Source organism: Mustela nigripes, chromosome 16, assembly GCF_022355385.1.
Source record: "Mustela nigripes isolate SB6536 chromosome 16, MUSNIG.SB6536, whole genome shotgun sequence".
In the NCBI taxonomy this organism is placed as follows: domain Eukaryota; kingdom Metazoa; phylum Chordata; class Mammalia; order Carnivora; family Mustelidae; genus Mustela; species Mustela nigripes.
Genome location: NC_081572.1, coordinates 44,620,128 through 44,636,827, shown reverse-complemented (window position 1 = coordinate 44,636,827; position 16,700 = coordinate 44,620,128). Strand labels below are relative to the sequence as shown.

The window sequence follows — 16,700 nt, the reverse complement described above, 5'->3', positions numbered from 1 at the left end:
CTAGGGGAGAATCGGAGGTCGGCCCTCTTAGTTACCTGACTGCCTGTTTGTGTGTCTCTAATACAGCAAGAACTTGTAAATCAGAAAGACTGCCCGTACATGTGTGCATACAAACTGGTTACTGTCAAGTTCAAGTGGTGGGGCCTGCAGAACAAAGTGGAAAACTTTATACATAAGGTAAATGACCAGGATGAGGCCTCCCCTGTGTGTGTGTGTGTGTGTGTGTGTGTGTGTGTGTGTATGTTGGTGGGGGTGTATTTTGCCCAACAAGAGAAGATCATACAACCCACATGACTTGTGTCCAATGGTGGCTGACATCAGAATATTTCAGTTTGATTTCCGTGACCTCCACTTCCCCTTTCACGCATCTGTCCTACAGTTTAATGCCATCTATCCAGGGGCACCACATGTGACAGGGAAGGAAGCTGAAGTTAAAAAAAAAAAAAAAAGGAAACAGGAAGGGGCTTGCTATGACTGAACTGCAGATAAAACTCAAGTCTTTCTCTTTTTATGAAGCCAAAAGGCAAGAGGCTCTAGGAGCCAAATTCTCCAGTGCCCTGAATTCTTGAACCAGACAGACCTAAGGCATTTTTATAGATTTTTCTCTGATGTGTTAGAGCCTCATTATTGGGCCCCCTTTCATAGCTGCTGGCCAGTTTTAACCTGGCCTTGGGCTCTAGAGACAAGAAGGACCATTGGCACAGTTGTTTCTGGGCCTTGGCTGACCCATGAGCTCGTAGGCTGTCTATCTTGGTAGCATTTTGGGCACAGGGCCTAGCTCTGAGGTAGGTACCTGTATCTCCAGGGGGCTTCCTCCTCCTTGAAGCAATACCTGTTGTCACATGAGGACAAAAGTCACTGACCTTTGGGACCTGTGGGCTCATTTGTGTAAGCCAGCCTGGCACCTCTTCTCCTGACCTCTTCAAGAAAGTGGGCTTAGTAACACGGAGATCGTGGGATGGGAGCTGCAGCAGTGGCCTCTACCTTCTGAGTTCTAACTAGGTCCCCTCCTTTTTGTAGCAAGAAAGGCGTCTGTTTACAAACTTCCACAGGCAGCTGTTCTGTTGGCTCGATAAGTGGGTTGACCTGACTATGGACGACATCCGAAGGATGGAAGAAGAGACGAAGAGACAGCTCGATGAGGTAAGTGGGCTCCTGGAGGAGACTGGGCTCCCGGCTCCGTAAATCCATGAAGGAGGCTGCCCTGTGGGGCTGTTCCTGAGGGCACCGCCTGTGGCTCGAGGAACATATTCGTGTCCGCGGGAGTAAGGTCTGGTGCCAGGTAGTTGAGAACCGCGAGGACGAGAACAGCTAGTGCTCTTGAACTGGCAGTCTAGCCGAGGTCTTGGCATATCGAGAGAGACAAATACGGCAGTGTGTGCCGCATGCCAAGTGAGTAACTCTGCAGTGGTTCTTCAGAACTGGGGGGTTGGGGAAGTCCCGCTGGGCTGCAGTATTAGAGGTGACTGTGGGAGGAGGCAGGCTGGCCCGAGGTGTGAGGACCATCCATGCCCCCCACGGAGGACAGCAACAGCTCAGCCACAAATAACTACTCTGTAAGGTTGTTTTGAGCTCTTTTTAGAGTTTGGACCCTTGGCTCTTTGTGGTGGGGGGGAAGGGAGGGCTTGGCATGGAGCCAAGGAGGAGGGCTGTCTGCTCCATGGGAGCTGAAGGCCTAATGCTCCTGCCTCATTTGGGGATGCGTCTCTGCGAGGCTCACTCTGAGATCGTCAGTAAGGAAGGTTCATGTCCTTCCTGTGTGTGAGGGCACCGTTCTAGGGCTTTTACCCACACCATCTCCTATGATCCTCGCCATGCCTGTGAGGAGACACCACTGTTCTTGCCATCCTCCGATGAGGTTGTTAGAGGCTCTGAGAGTACAGCTCCGTGCCCAAGGTCATACAGCCTGCAGGTGACACAGTCAGGGTAAGAGCCATAGCTCTCAATCACTTGGCTTTTCTTCCTCCCTTAAATGCCATCTGGGGCCCTCCTGCTCTCTTGGGGCTAAAAATAAGGCAGGAAGCTCTGTTTCATAATTGTCATCCATTTCTCCCTTCTTGCCCTGGGTGGGTTGGCCTGTAGCCAGAGGTCAGCAGGCATCGCTCTGCCCAGCCTTGCCCAGCTCCCCAGCATTGCCTTGGACAAGACCCAGGCCTGACTGCCCGCGGCGCCCCTGTTTCATGGGGCTGGACTTGGGTGCAGACTTGGCCCAGCAGTTCTTCCTTTCTTAGCTCCTGTTGAAGGCAGATGTTCTGGTTATTCATCCAGCTACATTTGGCAGGGAAGTGGCAGGATTTGGGACACGAGTCCTGATTCTTCGGCTAAGGATCTTCAGGAAGTGATAGGTGTTAATATCCAGGATGCTGAGGAGTCTGGCTATGTAAAAGAGGCCTGAGTGCTTTTGGTTACCTGAGTCCTGACCAAAAAAAGGAAAAAAGTTACCAAACAGAGCTGTGTGGAGACTTTGGGGTTTAGCCTGGAGCCTTAGGCACCCACACCTGACAAAGGCCAGCCGAAAGTATGCAGGGGTTCGGGGAAGCATTTACGGATAGCTTTTCATTCTTTGGGTAGAATTTGAATTCCTGGAGCTGGAAGAATTCTCCAGAGGAGCTACTGGATCTGCCTCCCTCAGATCCAAAGTTTGAAAGCCCTCACCATTAGGGAAGTCTTTTTGTGTGTTCCTCCCTTCCCTCTGTGTGTTCCTCCATTCTGTGGAGAATTGTGCAAAAAACCTAGAAGACCACTATCCTCCAGGATAACTGCGAATGCAGGAAACCCATTTTAGAATTGGAATTTTATTTTAATTTATTTATTTAAAGATTTTATTATTTTGAGAGAGAGAGCAAAAACTGGGGAGAGGGGCAGAGGGAGAAGCAGACTCCCTGCTGAGCAGGGAGCCCAATACAGGACCTGATCCCAGGACTCTGGGGTCATGACCCGAGCCAAAGGCAGACACTTAACCTATGGAGCCTCCCCGGCGCCCCTAGAATTGGAATTTTAAATAGTTTGCAGTGGAAGAGAAAGCAAAACCAAGTCTGTGTCACTGGGGGACATCTTTTGACCCCATTAGCAACTGTACTGGACCTTTGTGTGCTAACATACTTCAGACTTTTTTTTTTAATTTTAAGATTTTATTTATTTATTTGACAGAGATCACAAGTAGGCAGAGAGGTAGGCTTGGGGGTAGGGAGAGCAGGCTCCCCACCAAGCACAGAGCCTGATGCGGGGCTCGATCCCAGAACCCTGGGATCATGACCTGAGCTGAAGGCAGAGGCTTAACCCACTGAGCCACCCAGGGTCCCCTTAGACTTGGGTTTTTTTTGCTCTTTTTCCCCCCCTTCCTTCTAAAAATATTCTTATCAGCTTTATTTTTAGTTTCATTTCTTAATTTTTAAAAAAATCCCACTTTATTGGGATATGACTGATATACAGAAAACTGCACAGGGGTGCCTGGGTGGCTCAGTCAGTTAAGCGTCTGACTCTTGGTTTCAGCTCAGGTCATGATCTCTCTCTTGGGAGATGGAGCTCTGCGGGGAGTTCAGCAGACAGTTGGCTTCCCCTCTGCCTTCGCCACCCCCTTCTCCACCCTGCTCGTGCTCTCTCTTGCTCTCATAAGTAAATAAAATCTTTAAAAAAAAAAAAAGTTACACTTATTTAAAGATTTTATTTATTTATTTGACAGACAGAGATCACAAGTAGGCAGAGAGGCAGTCAGAGAGAGAGGAAGGGAAGCAGGCTCCCCACTGAGCAGAGAGCCTGATGCGAGGCTGGATCCCAGGACCCTGGGATCATGACCTGAGCCGAAGGCAGAGGCTTAACCCACTGAGCCACCCAGGTGCCCCAGTTATAGTTATTTAAGAGAGAGTATTTGCATGAGCAGTTCAGGGGGTAGGCAGGAGCCGGAGAGGAAGGATCTTAAGCAGGCTCACGCTCAGTGAGGAACCCGATGCAGGGTTGGATCTAACTACTCTGAGATCATGATCTGAGCCGAAACCAAGAGTTGGATGCTTAACTGATGGAACCACCCAGACGCTCTGTGCACATATTTAATCTATCCATCTTGTTGAGTTTCAGATAAGTATACACCTGGGAAACCACCACGACAACCATTGCCATAAACAAAAACATCACCTCCAGAAGTATTTTCATGATTTTCAAACTCAGACAGTATCCCAGGTATAGAAGGGAGAAGCTGTCCTCCTCTGCCCTGCACCTCAAATCCTGCTGCCGCCCCCACCCACCCCTGCTCAAGAAGCAGGCTCTTGCTGTTCTTTTGGTTGTTTCTCTTGTTAATTACCCATGTATTTCCAAAGAATATACTTAGGCGCTTAATTCTTCATTTCTCAACTTTAGATATTAGTGGTTGCCTTTTCCTATGGAAGATTTAATTCCTATACCCCACCCACCATTCACACCCTCTTTTCCTTCCTCTAGTGTCACAATTTGGAGTGAATTCATTATTCAGGGTTTATATTGTGATAACTTTGTCATTCTTCTCCCCAACTGAACACTTTAGTCTGCTCCTGATATTTGTTCCTTTCTTGGAAAGCTCTTGTTTTTTTGTTTTTAAGAAGTTAGCCTGAAACTAATATTACAATGTATGTTGACTGGAATTAAAATAAAAACCTGAAAAAAGTAAGATAAGAAGTTAGTAATTGCTTCCCTCCCTTTTGCTAGCTTAGTTTTGAGTCCTTACAGGGTTGGTCTGGTCTGATTGGTATGTGATGCACACTGCGTAATAATTTGGATGATGTCAGTCCATCCTTACTGATTTTCCTCCCCCTCAGTTTTCAGGTTTTTTTTTTTTTTTTTAAAGATTTTATTTATGAGAGAGAGAATGCATACGTGAGCGCGGAGGGGAGGAACAGAGAGGGAGGGACAAGCAGACTGTGTGCATTGAGCACAGAGCCTAATTCAGAATCCCTGAGATCATGACCTGAGCCAAATCCAGAGCCAGCCACTCAACTGACCGAGCAACCCAGTTGCTCCAAGGTCTCTCCTCAGTTCTAGATGTTTTTATATTGTAATTTCTCTCTCTTTGTATCACAGTTTTCTCCCCTCTGTTTTCTTCCTGGAATGTTTATTACAAGGTAGAAGTCATGGGGCGCCTGGGTGGCTCAGTGGGTTAAAGCCTCTGCCTTCGGCTCAGGTCATGATCCCTGGGTCCTGGGATGGAGCCCCGCATTGGGCTCTCTGCTCAGCAGGGAGCCTGCTTCTTCCAATCTCTCTCTCTGCCTGCCTCTCTGCCTACTTGTGATCTCTGTCTGTCAAATAAATAAATAAAAATCTTAAAAAAAAAAAAAAGAAAGAAAAAAGTTAGAAGTCAGACCTCATGAATTGACCTAATTTTCTTACATTTTTCTCTCCCTTTTTGTTTGCTTTCTGGAAGATATTTTCCAATGTTAACGTCTCACCTGTTGAATTTAAAAACATTATATTTTTAAAATAATTTTGTTTTTTGAGTGTGTTTTTTTTTTAAAGATTTCATTTATTTATTTGAGAGAAGGACCATGAGTGGGGGGAAGGGCAGAGGGAGAGGGAGAAGCAGGCTCCCTGCTAAGTGTGGAACCCGACCTAGGGCTCCATCTAGGGACTCCAGGATCATGACCTGAGCCAAAGGCAGATGCTATAACCAATTGAGCCACCCAGGCACCACTTAAAACATTATAAAGCACTTCTTGTGCTGTGTTCTTTTTCTTTCTTTCTTTTTTTTTTTTTTCACAATTTTTTTTTTAAGATTTTATTTATTTATTTGACAGAGAGAGAGATCACAGGTAGGCAGAGAGGCAGGCAGAGACAGAAAAAGGGGGAAGCAGGCTCCCTGCTGAGCCAAGAGCCCCATGTGGGTCTCCATCCCAGGACCCTGAGATCATGACCTGAGCCAAAGGCGGAGGCTTTAACCCACTGAGCCACCCAGGTGCCCCATGTGTTCTTTTTCTTAAGTACTTTTTCCGTTTTTCTTTGTGCATTATCTTCCTTTTCTAAAGCAAGTTTTTGTGTTTGGTTTTCAAGGTTTCTCTGTATGTTCCTCCCTGTATGTTCTTTGTTTCCTCTGAGAATTCAGGGAGGGAACACCAGGGCACACCAGAGCCAAATTGGTTTTTTTTTTTTTTTTTCCCTCACTTAGAAATAAGTCACCCGTTTTCAGCCCTACTTGCACTCCCACCCTGGAAGGTACTTGTGCTTCCAGTTCCTGAGCCTTTGGAGAACCTGCAGCACAAATAGGTCTGTCCTTCTTAGGCACTTGGGTGTTAGTCGTGCTGCTCTGCGAATTAGTGCTATTCATCCATCCATATTTCATCTTCCAGAATGTTGCTGCCATCTCTTATCTGCTGTTCTTGTTGCCTTCATGGTTTTAAATCTTTTGTTTACTCCTTTACTCTCATTGTAGTAGGGCTTGGGGAAGGAATAGCAATAAATGCATGTTTACAATCTGCCATGATTAAATATAAATTTGCAATAGGATTTATGACCCTTATTCTTTGATTAATACCCAGCAGCCTAGGATGGGTGGATTTTTTTTGTGAATTATGAGAGGTCACTATAAGGCCACAGTCACCATTACTGTGACTCTAGTCCCCGTGGGAGGGTGGACTCACCATTCTTGGATGAAACTCAAGGATTTGAGAAGCAAGGGATGAAGAGATTAGTCCTTTGCCCTAAAAAGAAAAATGTCAGGAAACATGTGCCTATAGGAGAGCAGTGTCTGTCCATCTGTCTGTCTCCCTCCTTTCCTCTTTACCTCCCTTCTTCCCTCTCTTTTTCTCCCTCTCCCTTGCTTTTGCTCTCTTAAGAGACTCATAATCTCAAAATTGGAAGAAGTCACCTTAAAGGTCACTTAGTCCAATTACCTGTCCAGTGCTTGAGTCCTCTCTGCAGCTTCCCCACTAGCCTTCTATATTGGGGAACTCACTATCTCTTGAACATGGTGGTAATAAAAATATTTTTATTACTAATAGAAGCTAATGTTTTGTTGGGGTCGTACTATATGCCTGTCGTGTGTGATTAGCATTCTCCATGAACGATGTCATCAAGTCATCATGTCAGCCTGTGCCAGAGTATTATTTTCCTTTTAGAGATAAGAGAAACTGAGGCTCAGAGAAGTTGAGGATACCTTCTCATTCAGTGAACAAGTGCCCCCTGGGGCTTTGGCCACTAATTCTGTAGATAATGAACCTGGGAGGAGAGAACTTTGAAAAATTTTAAGAAAACTTATTTCCTGATTGACCTCTATAACATTTGCTTAAAGCTGGCAGAGATACAGTGTGCCAGTTAGAGTGCCTGATTAAGAGTCTGCAGCATTTTCTTTCCCAGCCTTCCGGGTGGGGCTTCCTTCCAAGTCCCTGTAGGCTCCATGATTCCTCTGGTCCCTCCAAAGCACATCTGTTTATGAATCTCGGAGCCTCCTTGTAGTCAGTCTCCCTGTCCACACACTTGCGTGTCAGTGTGCCTGTCCTTTCTAATCTCTTGCATCTTGATATAGAGATCCCTTGCTCTACCCTGTGGCTTTCTGACATGGATGATGGATCACCATCATTTTTAGATTTTAAGTCTTAATCTCTGAACTGGTTACCCAGGGACTGTGTAAGTGTCCCTGTGCAGTGAAATGCGTGGCAGGACACTATACCCCCCGAGTTTCCAGTTTGTGATTGGGGTAGATAGAAGCTTGGAGAGTGAAGCTGATGGAGAGAAACCACTCAGTGCTGGGCCTCGGCTGAGTGGGGAGTGAGATTCCAGTAGCATGTGCACAGGGCAGAGCTAGCTCAGTGTCTTGAGGGTGAACGATCCCTGTATGTGGAGGATGTTACTGTTCTGTGGCTGCTTAATTCTCTCTCACCTGCCCAACAATGATTGACCCCAGAGCAGGCCACCTGGAACACCGGCCAGCATCTTGAAATATGGAAATAGTCTTTTCTTTTTAGGTACAGTCTCGTTTTTCAATATTAAACTTTCATTAAACTTTTTTTTGGAAATAGTGAAAAGCAGAAAGAAATCACGTGTACTCTATTTAAAGACAACCTCTAGGGGCACCTGGGTGGCTCAGTCGGTTGAGCATCTACTCTTGGTTTTGGCTCAGGTCATGATGTCAAGGTCATGGGAATGAGGGTCATGGGATTGAGTCCAGCTCCTTGCTCAACACAGAGTCTGCTTGAGATTCTCTCTCCTTCCTTCTGCTGCCCCCTCCCCACTCGCTGGCACGCATGTGCGCTCTTTCTCTCAAAATAAATAAAATCTTTAAAGACAGCCTCTAAAACATTGACAGAGAGAAATTACAAGTGCACTGAGAGGCAGGCAGAGAGAGAGAGAAGGAAGCAGGCTCCCTGCTGAGCAGAGAGCCCGATGCGGGACTCGATCCCAGGACCCTGAGATCATGACCTGAGCTGAAGGCAGCGGCTTAACCCACTGAGCCACCCAGGCACCCCAAACATTTTAAGTCTTTCTACACACTTATTTAGGTATGATTCATATTGCATGGGCCAAATGAGTATCCTCTTTTTTTCTGGGAACACTGTAACAAGTATATATCATTATAACGAATACAAAGTTTCCCACTAAAAGAGTCTCTTCACATACATGTTTCTGACTGACCTCTGTTGGATTTTCATTTGTTTCCAGGTTCTCACTGCTACAAATAATGCCGTGATGAAAATTTTTGTGCACTCGGTTATTTGGATTACTGTTTGGATCTGGATTATTTCCTTAGAATAAATCCTACAAATAGAATTAGAGAATTTAAGGCTTTTATTATTTATTACCAAATTTCTTTTCCAAAGGGCTTTCTCAAGAGTTTCTAAAAACAATTCTACATGTGCCTCACATGCAGAAGGAATGCCTGGTCTGTGGTTGTTTTTCAGTGTCTTAAATGGATTTTTTTTTGTTGTTTGCTAGTTTTATTTTTTTATTAAACTTTTTATTTTGAAATGATTATAAGATTCATATGCAGTTATAAGAACTAATACACAGAGATCTCTTTCTCCCAATGGCAACATGTTGCAAAACTATACCACAGGCATCACAACCAGGATATTGACATTGATACTTCTACTAGTTTTTTGTGGGATGGTTTTTCTTTTTTGTTTTTTGTTTTTTGTGGGTTTTTTTGTAATCAAAGGAATATTTCAGGGGCGCCTGGGTGGCTCAGTGGGTTAAGCCGCTGCCTTCAGCTCAGGTCATGATCCCAGGGTCCTGGGATCGAGCCCCGCATCGGGCTCTCTGCTCAGCAGGGAGCCTGCTTCCTCCTCTCTCTCTGCCTGCCTCTCTGCCTGCTTGTGATCTCTCTCTGTCAAATAAATAAATAAAATCTTAAAAAAAAAAAAAAAGGAATATTTCATACTTCATAGTAAAAACAGTTTTCAAAAGCTGTAGAAAAATAGAAGCATCTGGCTGGCTTATTCAGAAGAGCATGCAACTCTTTGAGCTCTGGATTCTGAGTTTGAGTTCCATGTTGGGTACAGAGATTTATCTATGTATCTCTCTATTTATTTATTTACTTGATTTTAGTGATTTCCTTTAAAAAAGTAGTAAGATCTTCAAAAAGTAAAATCTTCCCCTAAAATCTAGAAAAATAAAAAATGAAGTCCCTGTAAATGAATAAAATAAATAGGTGAATAAAAGTTCCTTTGTTCCAACCCCTGGCCTTATTCCCTAGAGAAGATCAGTTAAAAACAAGCAAATCAAGATTGGAGTTTCTATTTTCATATTCCCTGACTATATGTGTATACATAGCCTGCAACAGCTTAGTCTGAGGAACAAACACCAGATAAAATCTCACGGTGTCTTATAGGCCCCAGGAAACAGGAAAGAAGCGTTCTTAGAGCATTTTATTGTAAGAATGAAATAATGTGTTTTTATTTCAGTGGCACCCCGTGAGGTGACCTTATCTCTGAGAGTTGGGGAAGCTATCATGTTCCCTGATAGGAAGTTACATCTTAAGCAGTAGGAAAATTGGACATGGCTTTGCATTAGTAAATTAAAGCAAGGCAGTAAACTTTTAGGGTATACATGGATCTGGTTGAGGCCCAAGGAGCTTTGCTCCTCTATATTAAATCTCAGCTTCTCTGAAATTGAAAATTTCTGTGGTCATTAGTAAGCATTTAATGAGCACATTTTTGTGGTTTTTTTTTTTAAATTATTTTGACCTGAGTTATGAAAATAATCTAAGTGTGCATGGATAGATGAATGGATAAAGAAGATGTGGGGGAGGTGTTTATAAATAGAATGGATGGAATATCAGCCCTAAAAAGGAATGAAATCTTGCATTGTGACAGTATAGATAATGTCATACTAAAGAGTATGACATTAGTGAAAAGAGTCAGACAGAAAAAGACAAATACCATATAATCTCACTTAGATGTGGAATCTAAAAAACAAAGCAAATGAACAAACAAGAAACAGAAGACTCATAAATACGAAGAAGAAACTGGTGGCTCCCAGAGGGGAGGGGGGAAACTAGGTGAAGGGGATTACAATGTACAGACTTCCAGTTATAAAACGAGTGAGTCATGGGATGAAAAGTACAGCACAGGGGCGTCTGGGTGGCTCAATGGGTTAAAGCCTCTGCCTTTGGCTCAGGTCATGATCCCAGGTCCTGGGATCAAGTCCCCATAGACTCACAGATGATAATAGAAGCAGGGAGTGTGAACAATGAACAGGAGTCTGAAATGTGGTGGGAAGACTATTTTGAAAACATGTCCTAGTGGAGAACTACTGCTTCTGAGACAGAGTTTCTCCAAAATGCAGCCGTATTAAAGTTCTAGCGAATAAAACAGACCTCTGAGGGGGAAGGTAGTGTAGAAGTCCAAGTTCTTCAGAGCATGTGGATGCACATTCGCTTTACTGCAGCATCCTTGCAGAAATAACATGGCTAACGTGGCCCGAATGCATACCCCTGCTAGGTATTCTCCAAGGATATCTTCATTTAATTCTCAACAACCACCTGATGTGGGTGCTTTTATCATCTCTATTTTATTAGAGAGACTGAGTCTTAGAACACAGTGAAGTCACTCGCTCAGGGTCACACAGTAGGTCCTGGCGCAGAATACAATCCAGGGAGTTTGATTCCAGAAGTCATTCTCTGAGGTGCTCAAAATTTGTTGAACGAAGAAAGAATGAAAGTCGAGCAGAAAACTCAAGGACAGTGAAGAAATATCTAATGGGAAGTTAAAATATGCATGTGCTATAGGTATTCTGCAAATAGAATGGAACTTTCAAGTTGGAAAGGATTTGAGAGAGATCACCTCCACATTGTCCCCAGGAGAAGTTGTGTCCACTTCTGGGCTGTTCCTTCTGCCTGGACCACTCCCCCAACATGTCCCCTCCAGGGAGCCATAGGACTTTCCCCTAAGTGGACACAGGACTTTCCCCCTCACTTCCTTCGGGTCTCTACTCAATGTCACTTACCAGAGAGGTCTTCCACGGCCCATTTCCCTATAGGCCTTCTCCATCCCAGCAGCTCCCCCCGCCCCAACATATATTAGTTTGTTCATTCTCCCCTACTTTGCCTCAGAATGTAAGCACTGGGAGGAGAGACTTGGTCTGTTTTGGTTCCCTGCCAAATCTTTAGGCCTGGGGCAGTTTTGTGCAGTTCCTAGCACAAAAGAGTTGCTTCATAGATATTGTTGAATGAATGAAGAAAGAGAGGAGCTTAAGAGTTCCAGCACTAGGATGCAGGGAGACGAACAGGAATCATGGATGATGGGACCAGTGACATGGAGCTATAAATGGTGTGGCTTCAGCCGTAGGTATGCAGAATTCTACTCTGCTGATCTGCTTTGTGCACAAAAAAATGCTCCACCCTCTTCACTGGCAGGACTAAAGAGAAGGCGGAACATATTTGTATTGGAGTTCCATCAGCTGCAAGAGCCTTCAGTTTTTCCTGTTGTTGTTGTTGTTGTTTTTGTTTTTGTTTTTTTCTGTTCCAGATGAGACAAAAGGACCCAGTGAAAGGAATGACCGCGGATGACTAAAGGCACCCCTCTCCCTTCTGCACTGTATGTACTGATTCTCTCCCTTTGCATCTCATCCACAGGAAAGTTAGTTTGGGTCCTCAGGGCCTCCTCAGCAGCTCACTAAGGAGGCAGGAGATTTGCTCATTCCTCGTCCTGTCCTCCATTAATAATGATGACTGCCATGCTCAGCAGCTCTCAGCCTTCCATTGACAGATGTTGTAGCTATTAGACCCTTTCAGGGACATGTGATCTTACAACGAACTGCCCACACAGACACATGAACCCACCCGGTAGTGAGAAGTGGGGCTGGGTTGGGGCGGTAGACACAGAACAAAGCTTATCTGCAGCTAATTCCTCTTCCTCTCATAGCAAGAGCCATTTCAAGTTGAAGCCAGCATGCAGGGTGTCCCCGGTACCCCTATGTCAGAGCCGTTCCTGGCTCCCCACTGCCGGCCTTCCCTGCCCCGCCCTTGGAAAATCTGCTGGCCAGACAGCTTTTCCTGGGGCTCATCATTTGTCTGGTACTTCATTTCCTTCCTCTTTAAAGCCTCTGATTGCATACTCAGTAGCTGTTCTCATCAGAGGCAGCCTCTTTCAGACGCTTGGAGAGTCCTAGGAGCAGGGTGAGATGTCCCTGTTTCACACTGCCCCTCTTTCCCAAGCCCCATCCTTCTCTTAGCTCCCAGTACTCTGCACACCTCCAGATGTGTTGATGTTCCAGCAGCTCTCAGTGGGCTTGATCATGAAATTAAAAACCTGACCCTGCTTCCCATTGGTCTCTGAGAGAAAGGTATTTTATCAAGTAAAATCTGGTTGTCCTCTAAGGCTAAGGAGCTGAGGAGGCCTAGGGGCTCACCAGCAGTAATGCGAACCTTGGCTCCCTCTCCCTGCCCATCGTGCTGGAGAACTTCTGGCAGATAAAACAGTGGGACTAAGTGGATCGTTGCCAGGCCAGCTGCTTGGACCCCCCAACTGGCGTATTTGCTCCTTTTGAAATTCTGCCATCCATGATTTACAGTGTATTTCTGTTTTCCTCTGTTGCTTCCTTAACAATTGTATTTCTCTTCTAGTTTTGCAAGACAGTGGTCAACAGGAAGGCCCAGCAGCTCCACCCTCCCGAGGGACAGGCCATCTTCGGACGCAGCCTTTCTGTGCCCATTCTTCAGGCAACTTACGATCCCTTACTGTAGCTAATTCTAGATGCCCTTTAATATTGTGAACAAATAGACCGTCTGGTATTATGAAGCCCATGTGTGCAGGAGCCTGCTCCTCTGAGATACATGGTGTGTAGGTTGCTGAATTTACAGCTCCTCCCTGTCCAGCCATTTTGTTCTCAACCCACTTCTGTGTGTTCCCTGCCTGCCCCCCCCCCGCCCTTAATTTCCAAGTGACATTTTTAGTCTTTCAAAATAGCTGCCTTTTGTGATGTGGTGATTTAAATGATTTAAGTTTGTTTGTTTCCAATCTTGGGATAAACTGAGGTGTCTTGCTTCCTGGGCAGATCTTGGCAATTTTGAGTGCTCACCTGGGGAGAGATGAGTTAGAAATACAGTTTTTTCCCTCCAGTTCCACAGAACAGCAGTGTGGCTTCATAACTCTGATCTCTGCTCTCAGTAACCCATTGTTAATGTGCTGTAGTCACCAGGGAAGTACCCAGGGCCCAGCCAGTCTCTGTTTTAAAAACGTAACAAATACAGATAACCCCGACCCCAGAATTGCATCTCTGGTCACTAGTCTTAGAGACACCTGCGGCTTCTTGGCCCTCCTGTCGCTTACTCTGTCTGAACCTTGCAGTGCCCACAACATGCCCGAGTCGGTTCTCCACCTGGAGGGACCTGTCCAGTGTGGCCCTTAGAATTGATTCGGCCCCATATGTACTAATTAGTCTGTCCCCTGCCTCCCCATCCTCACCCCTGAGGAGCTCTGTACGTCCATGCTCCTCTTCCCTTTTGGGCTGGTGCTGCCACTCAGCAATAATCCTCTTTTCTCTGTGCTTTCTTAGATTCCTGTCCTCTGCCTCTGAGGCTGGTCAGGGCACAAGGGTCCTGACCTTTTCATGCTGCACAAAACGAGCATGCAAAAAGCTTTTCCCCAGCAGAACATGTTCCCTCTTGTCTCCAGTTACTGGAAAGGAATTTGGGGATCAGGAACTCAGCTCATCCCGCCCCAATGCTGAGTTCTGTCCTGGACAATCAAACGCAAAAAGCAAGTAGTGATCGTAGTATAGAACTCTACCAAAGGAGGCCGGTGAACAAGTCCAGACTCCAGGGGAGGTAGAAGCCGCCAAGTGCTCCATGGTTGTGTACAGCTTGGCGGAACCCAAGTAGGCCTTCCCAGTGGGAGAGTCTGAGATAGCCGTGGTGTCACCCGACATTTCCCAAGCCTCGTGATGTATGTTGGCCAGGTGGGCTGTGATCTAAGCCCATGGTAGTCTGGGTGCAGTGGCTGATTAAGAGACCAAATCTGTGTTGGGGGAGCGAGAAGTAGGATGGGATCATTCAACCTTCTGTTGTTGTCAGTTTGTTTTGCCTTACTGATTTCTAAGTGCAATAAGGGAGTGTTTCACAGGACTGCACCTGGGATATCCTGGTGGCTGCTTCCCTGTGACCCTCTTAGGGCAACAGTGGACAGACTCAGACCCCTCAGTGTGGTTATCTCCCACCTTCATTGAGGCCTCTTTGGGACCAGGAAATGTCCTGTTACACCTTCCTTTCAGGCTCCTCACCTTGCGGGGTCTGTAGTAATGGATCTGGGGGAGTTGAGTTGGTTATGAGGATTCCCAACTGCTGGTAGCATCTATTTGGGAAAGTGAAGCATTCCTACTGGAGAAAAATGTAAATGTTTTCCTATAAGCTCTGTATTAGCTATAATGATATTTGCACTTAAAGTTTTCCCTTCATTCATCAGCTAAATCCAGATGTGGGTTATCCTAGGAGAAACGAACCATGATATTCTAAGTAGACAGTACCATGGTTTGAGGGTCATCAGTTGTTAGTCTCCTTGCCTCAGCTCTCCTCTGAGATCCACACTACTCCAACTCTGGTGGGCCTTGCTCTGTATCTGGCTTTTCTCTGGCTCTTCCCATCTCTACCTGTTGCCCCAGTTTGAAAGCATCCACATGAACTGAGCTAGAATTTCCTGAGGTCAGCTGGATCTCGGGCTCTAGCCCACAGAAATATAAGGAGGGGTGTCCCTGGTCTATTCTATCCCCACGGATAGTGCTGCTGCTGGGCAACAGTGTTGGCTTTTAAGTGTCCCCCCTTACTTTCTCACCCACCTCCTGACTAGCACTGACTAGCACTCAGAGGGGTTTATGACGAAAGGCTCAGCTTCAGGGGTAGTACCTGCGGGTGTGCCGTGCCCCTTCAGACCAGCTGCTTCCATCAGATCTCCAGGCTTGGAGTCCAGGTTTAAAGCAGCAGGGCCTCCATAAGGGGGTGGTGCTGGACTCTGGCCTTCTCACAGAGAGAGGTCAGGGACAGGGTCAGTATTGTGGGCATGTGTATATCTCCTCAAGTTCTCTTACAGTCCCTGCTGGGACTCCCTGACTTATTTTGTTTGGTTCCTAGTGCTACTTCTTTTACAAAATACACTTTGTAGAACTGATTAGATTACCTTGTTTATTTAATGTGAGTTTGTGCCTTTTTGTCTCAATCTTCCAAAACAGGTATATTGGGGTGGGGGGAAGCAGTCTAATAAAATCCTAGACAGAGCTTTCTGGAGTCCAGCTTATTGGTGATGTCCTTATGTCCATTTTACAATGTAGATATCCTCAAACTCTTGCTGTTGTCCTCCATGTTACCAGGACTAGGAAAATGTACAATATAGCTCCAGATTCTTGTTGCAGGTCGATTTCTGTAAATTAGAACATGTCCTTGTCATTTTACCTACATCACTTTACAGACGACACATATCTGAAAGTAATTCAGCCATTTTCTGGCGGGATTTCCTTTTTACGTTTATGTCCCCTCTCTCTTCATATCTCCCTCTTTTTTACTATCTTAGGAAGCATGACATTTACTTAAAGTAGGAGTTCTTAACCTGGCTTCCCAGGTCTGTGGACCTCATAAAACTCGTTTGTCAAAGTGTGTCCATTTTTCTGGGGAGAGTCATGGCTCTCATCAGATCCCTCAAAGGAATCCCACGCACTGCCCCTCCCACCCACCCCCCAAAAGATGAAGAACCAGTTATTTGAAGAACATCTTAATCTTGGGCAAATTTTTTCATTTTTATCACATAGAGGTAGTGATTTATTTTTCATTCTTTGGCGGCTAATTTTCTAAGAGTCCAGGCACCCCCAACGTCTAATGTGTAACAGGTAACCTAATGAGTGTGAAAAGCGAGAAAACACTTGAAAGTGGCAGTGGAGGAGAACTACGGATGGAGGAGCTCCACGACCAATACGAGAGCGATCACCTGTAGATGAGGGGCAAAGACACTGGTTCACAGGCAGGACAGTAGCTGGGCTGCCACCCCACCCTCACCCTTGCCCTTTGGACTTGTGGACGTTGGGGAGGTGGAAGGGCACAGCGCACAGTTGGAGACGTCCTCTCCAAGCCTTGGCGAAGCCCTGCGGGCCGCGGACGCCGCTGCGGCCGGGCGGCGGCTTCAGCCGGAACACCGCCCCTCCCGTCCGGCCTCGCGCGGGGCACTTTGGGAGCCGCGGGTTTGACATTCGCGCGCGGTGGGGCGGGGCAGTGTTGCGTCGGCTTCTGCTGGCGCCGAGACGCGCCTCTCTTGACGTCCCGGATA

At 46.0% G+C, this 16,700-nt stretch overlaps 1 protein-coding gene and 1 long non-coding RNA gene across 2 annotated transcripts in view; one reads left to right on the top strand and one right to left on the bottom strand.

Annotated features, from left to right (window-relative positions):
- The window catches only part of PITPNA (phosphatidylinositol transfer protein alpha), a 38,940-nt gene extending 23,279 nt beyond the window's left edge, over window positions 1–15,661 (top strand). Inside the window, exons 9-12 of the mRNA XM_059379711.1 lie at window positions 67–177; window positions 1,021–1,143; window positions 11,922–11,990; window positions 13,019–15,661. Coding sequence (XP_059235694.1) covers window positions 67–177; window positions 1,021–1,143; window positions 11,922–11,966 — 279 coding nt within the window. The 3' untranslated portion in view covers window positions 11,967–11,990; window positions 13,019–15,661. The remainder of the gene's footprint in view (window positions 1–66; window positions 178–1,020; window positions 1,144–11,921; window positions 11,991–13,018) is intronic.
- On the bottom strand, window positions 15,352–16,564 carry LOC132003868 (uncharacterized). The gene is made up of 2 exons (XR_009400347.1): window positions 16,365–16,564; window positions 15,352–15,803 (listed from the first exon to the last, which is right to left on the bottom strand). It is a non-coding gene; the product is annotated as an uncharacterized LOC132003868 (long non-coding RNA).
- Window positions 16,565–16,700: the final 136 nt, after the last annotated feature.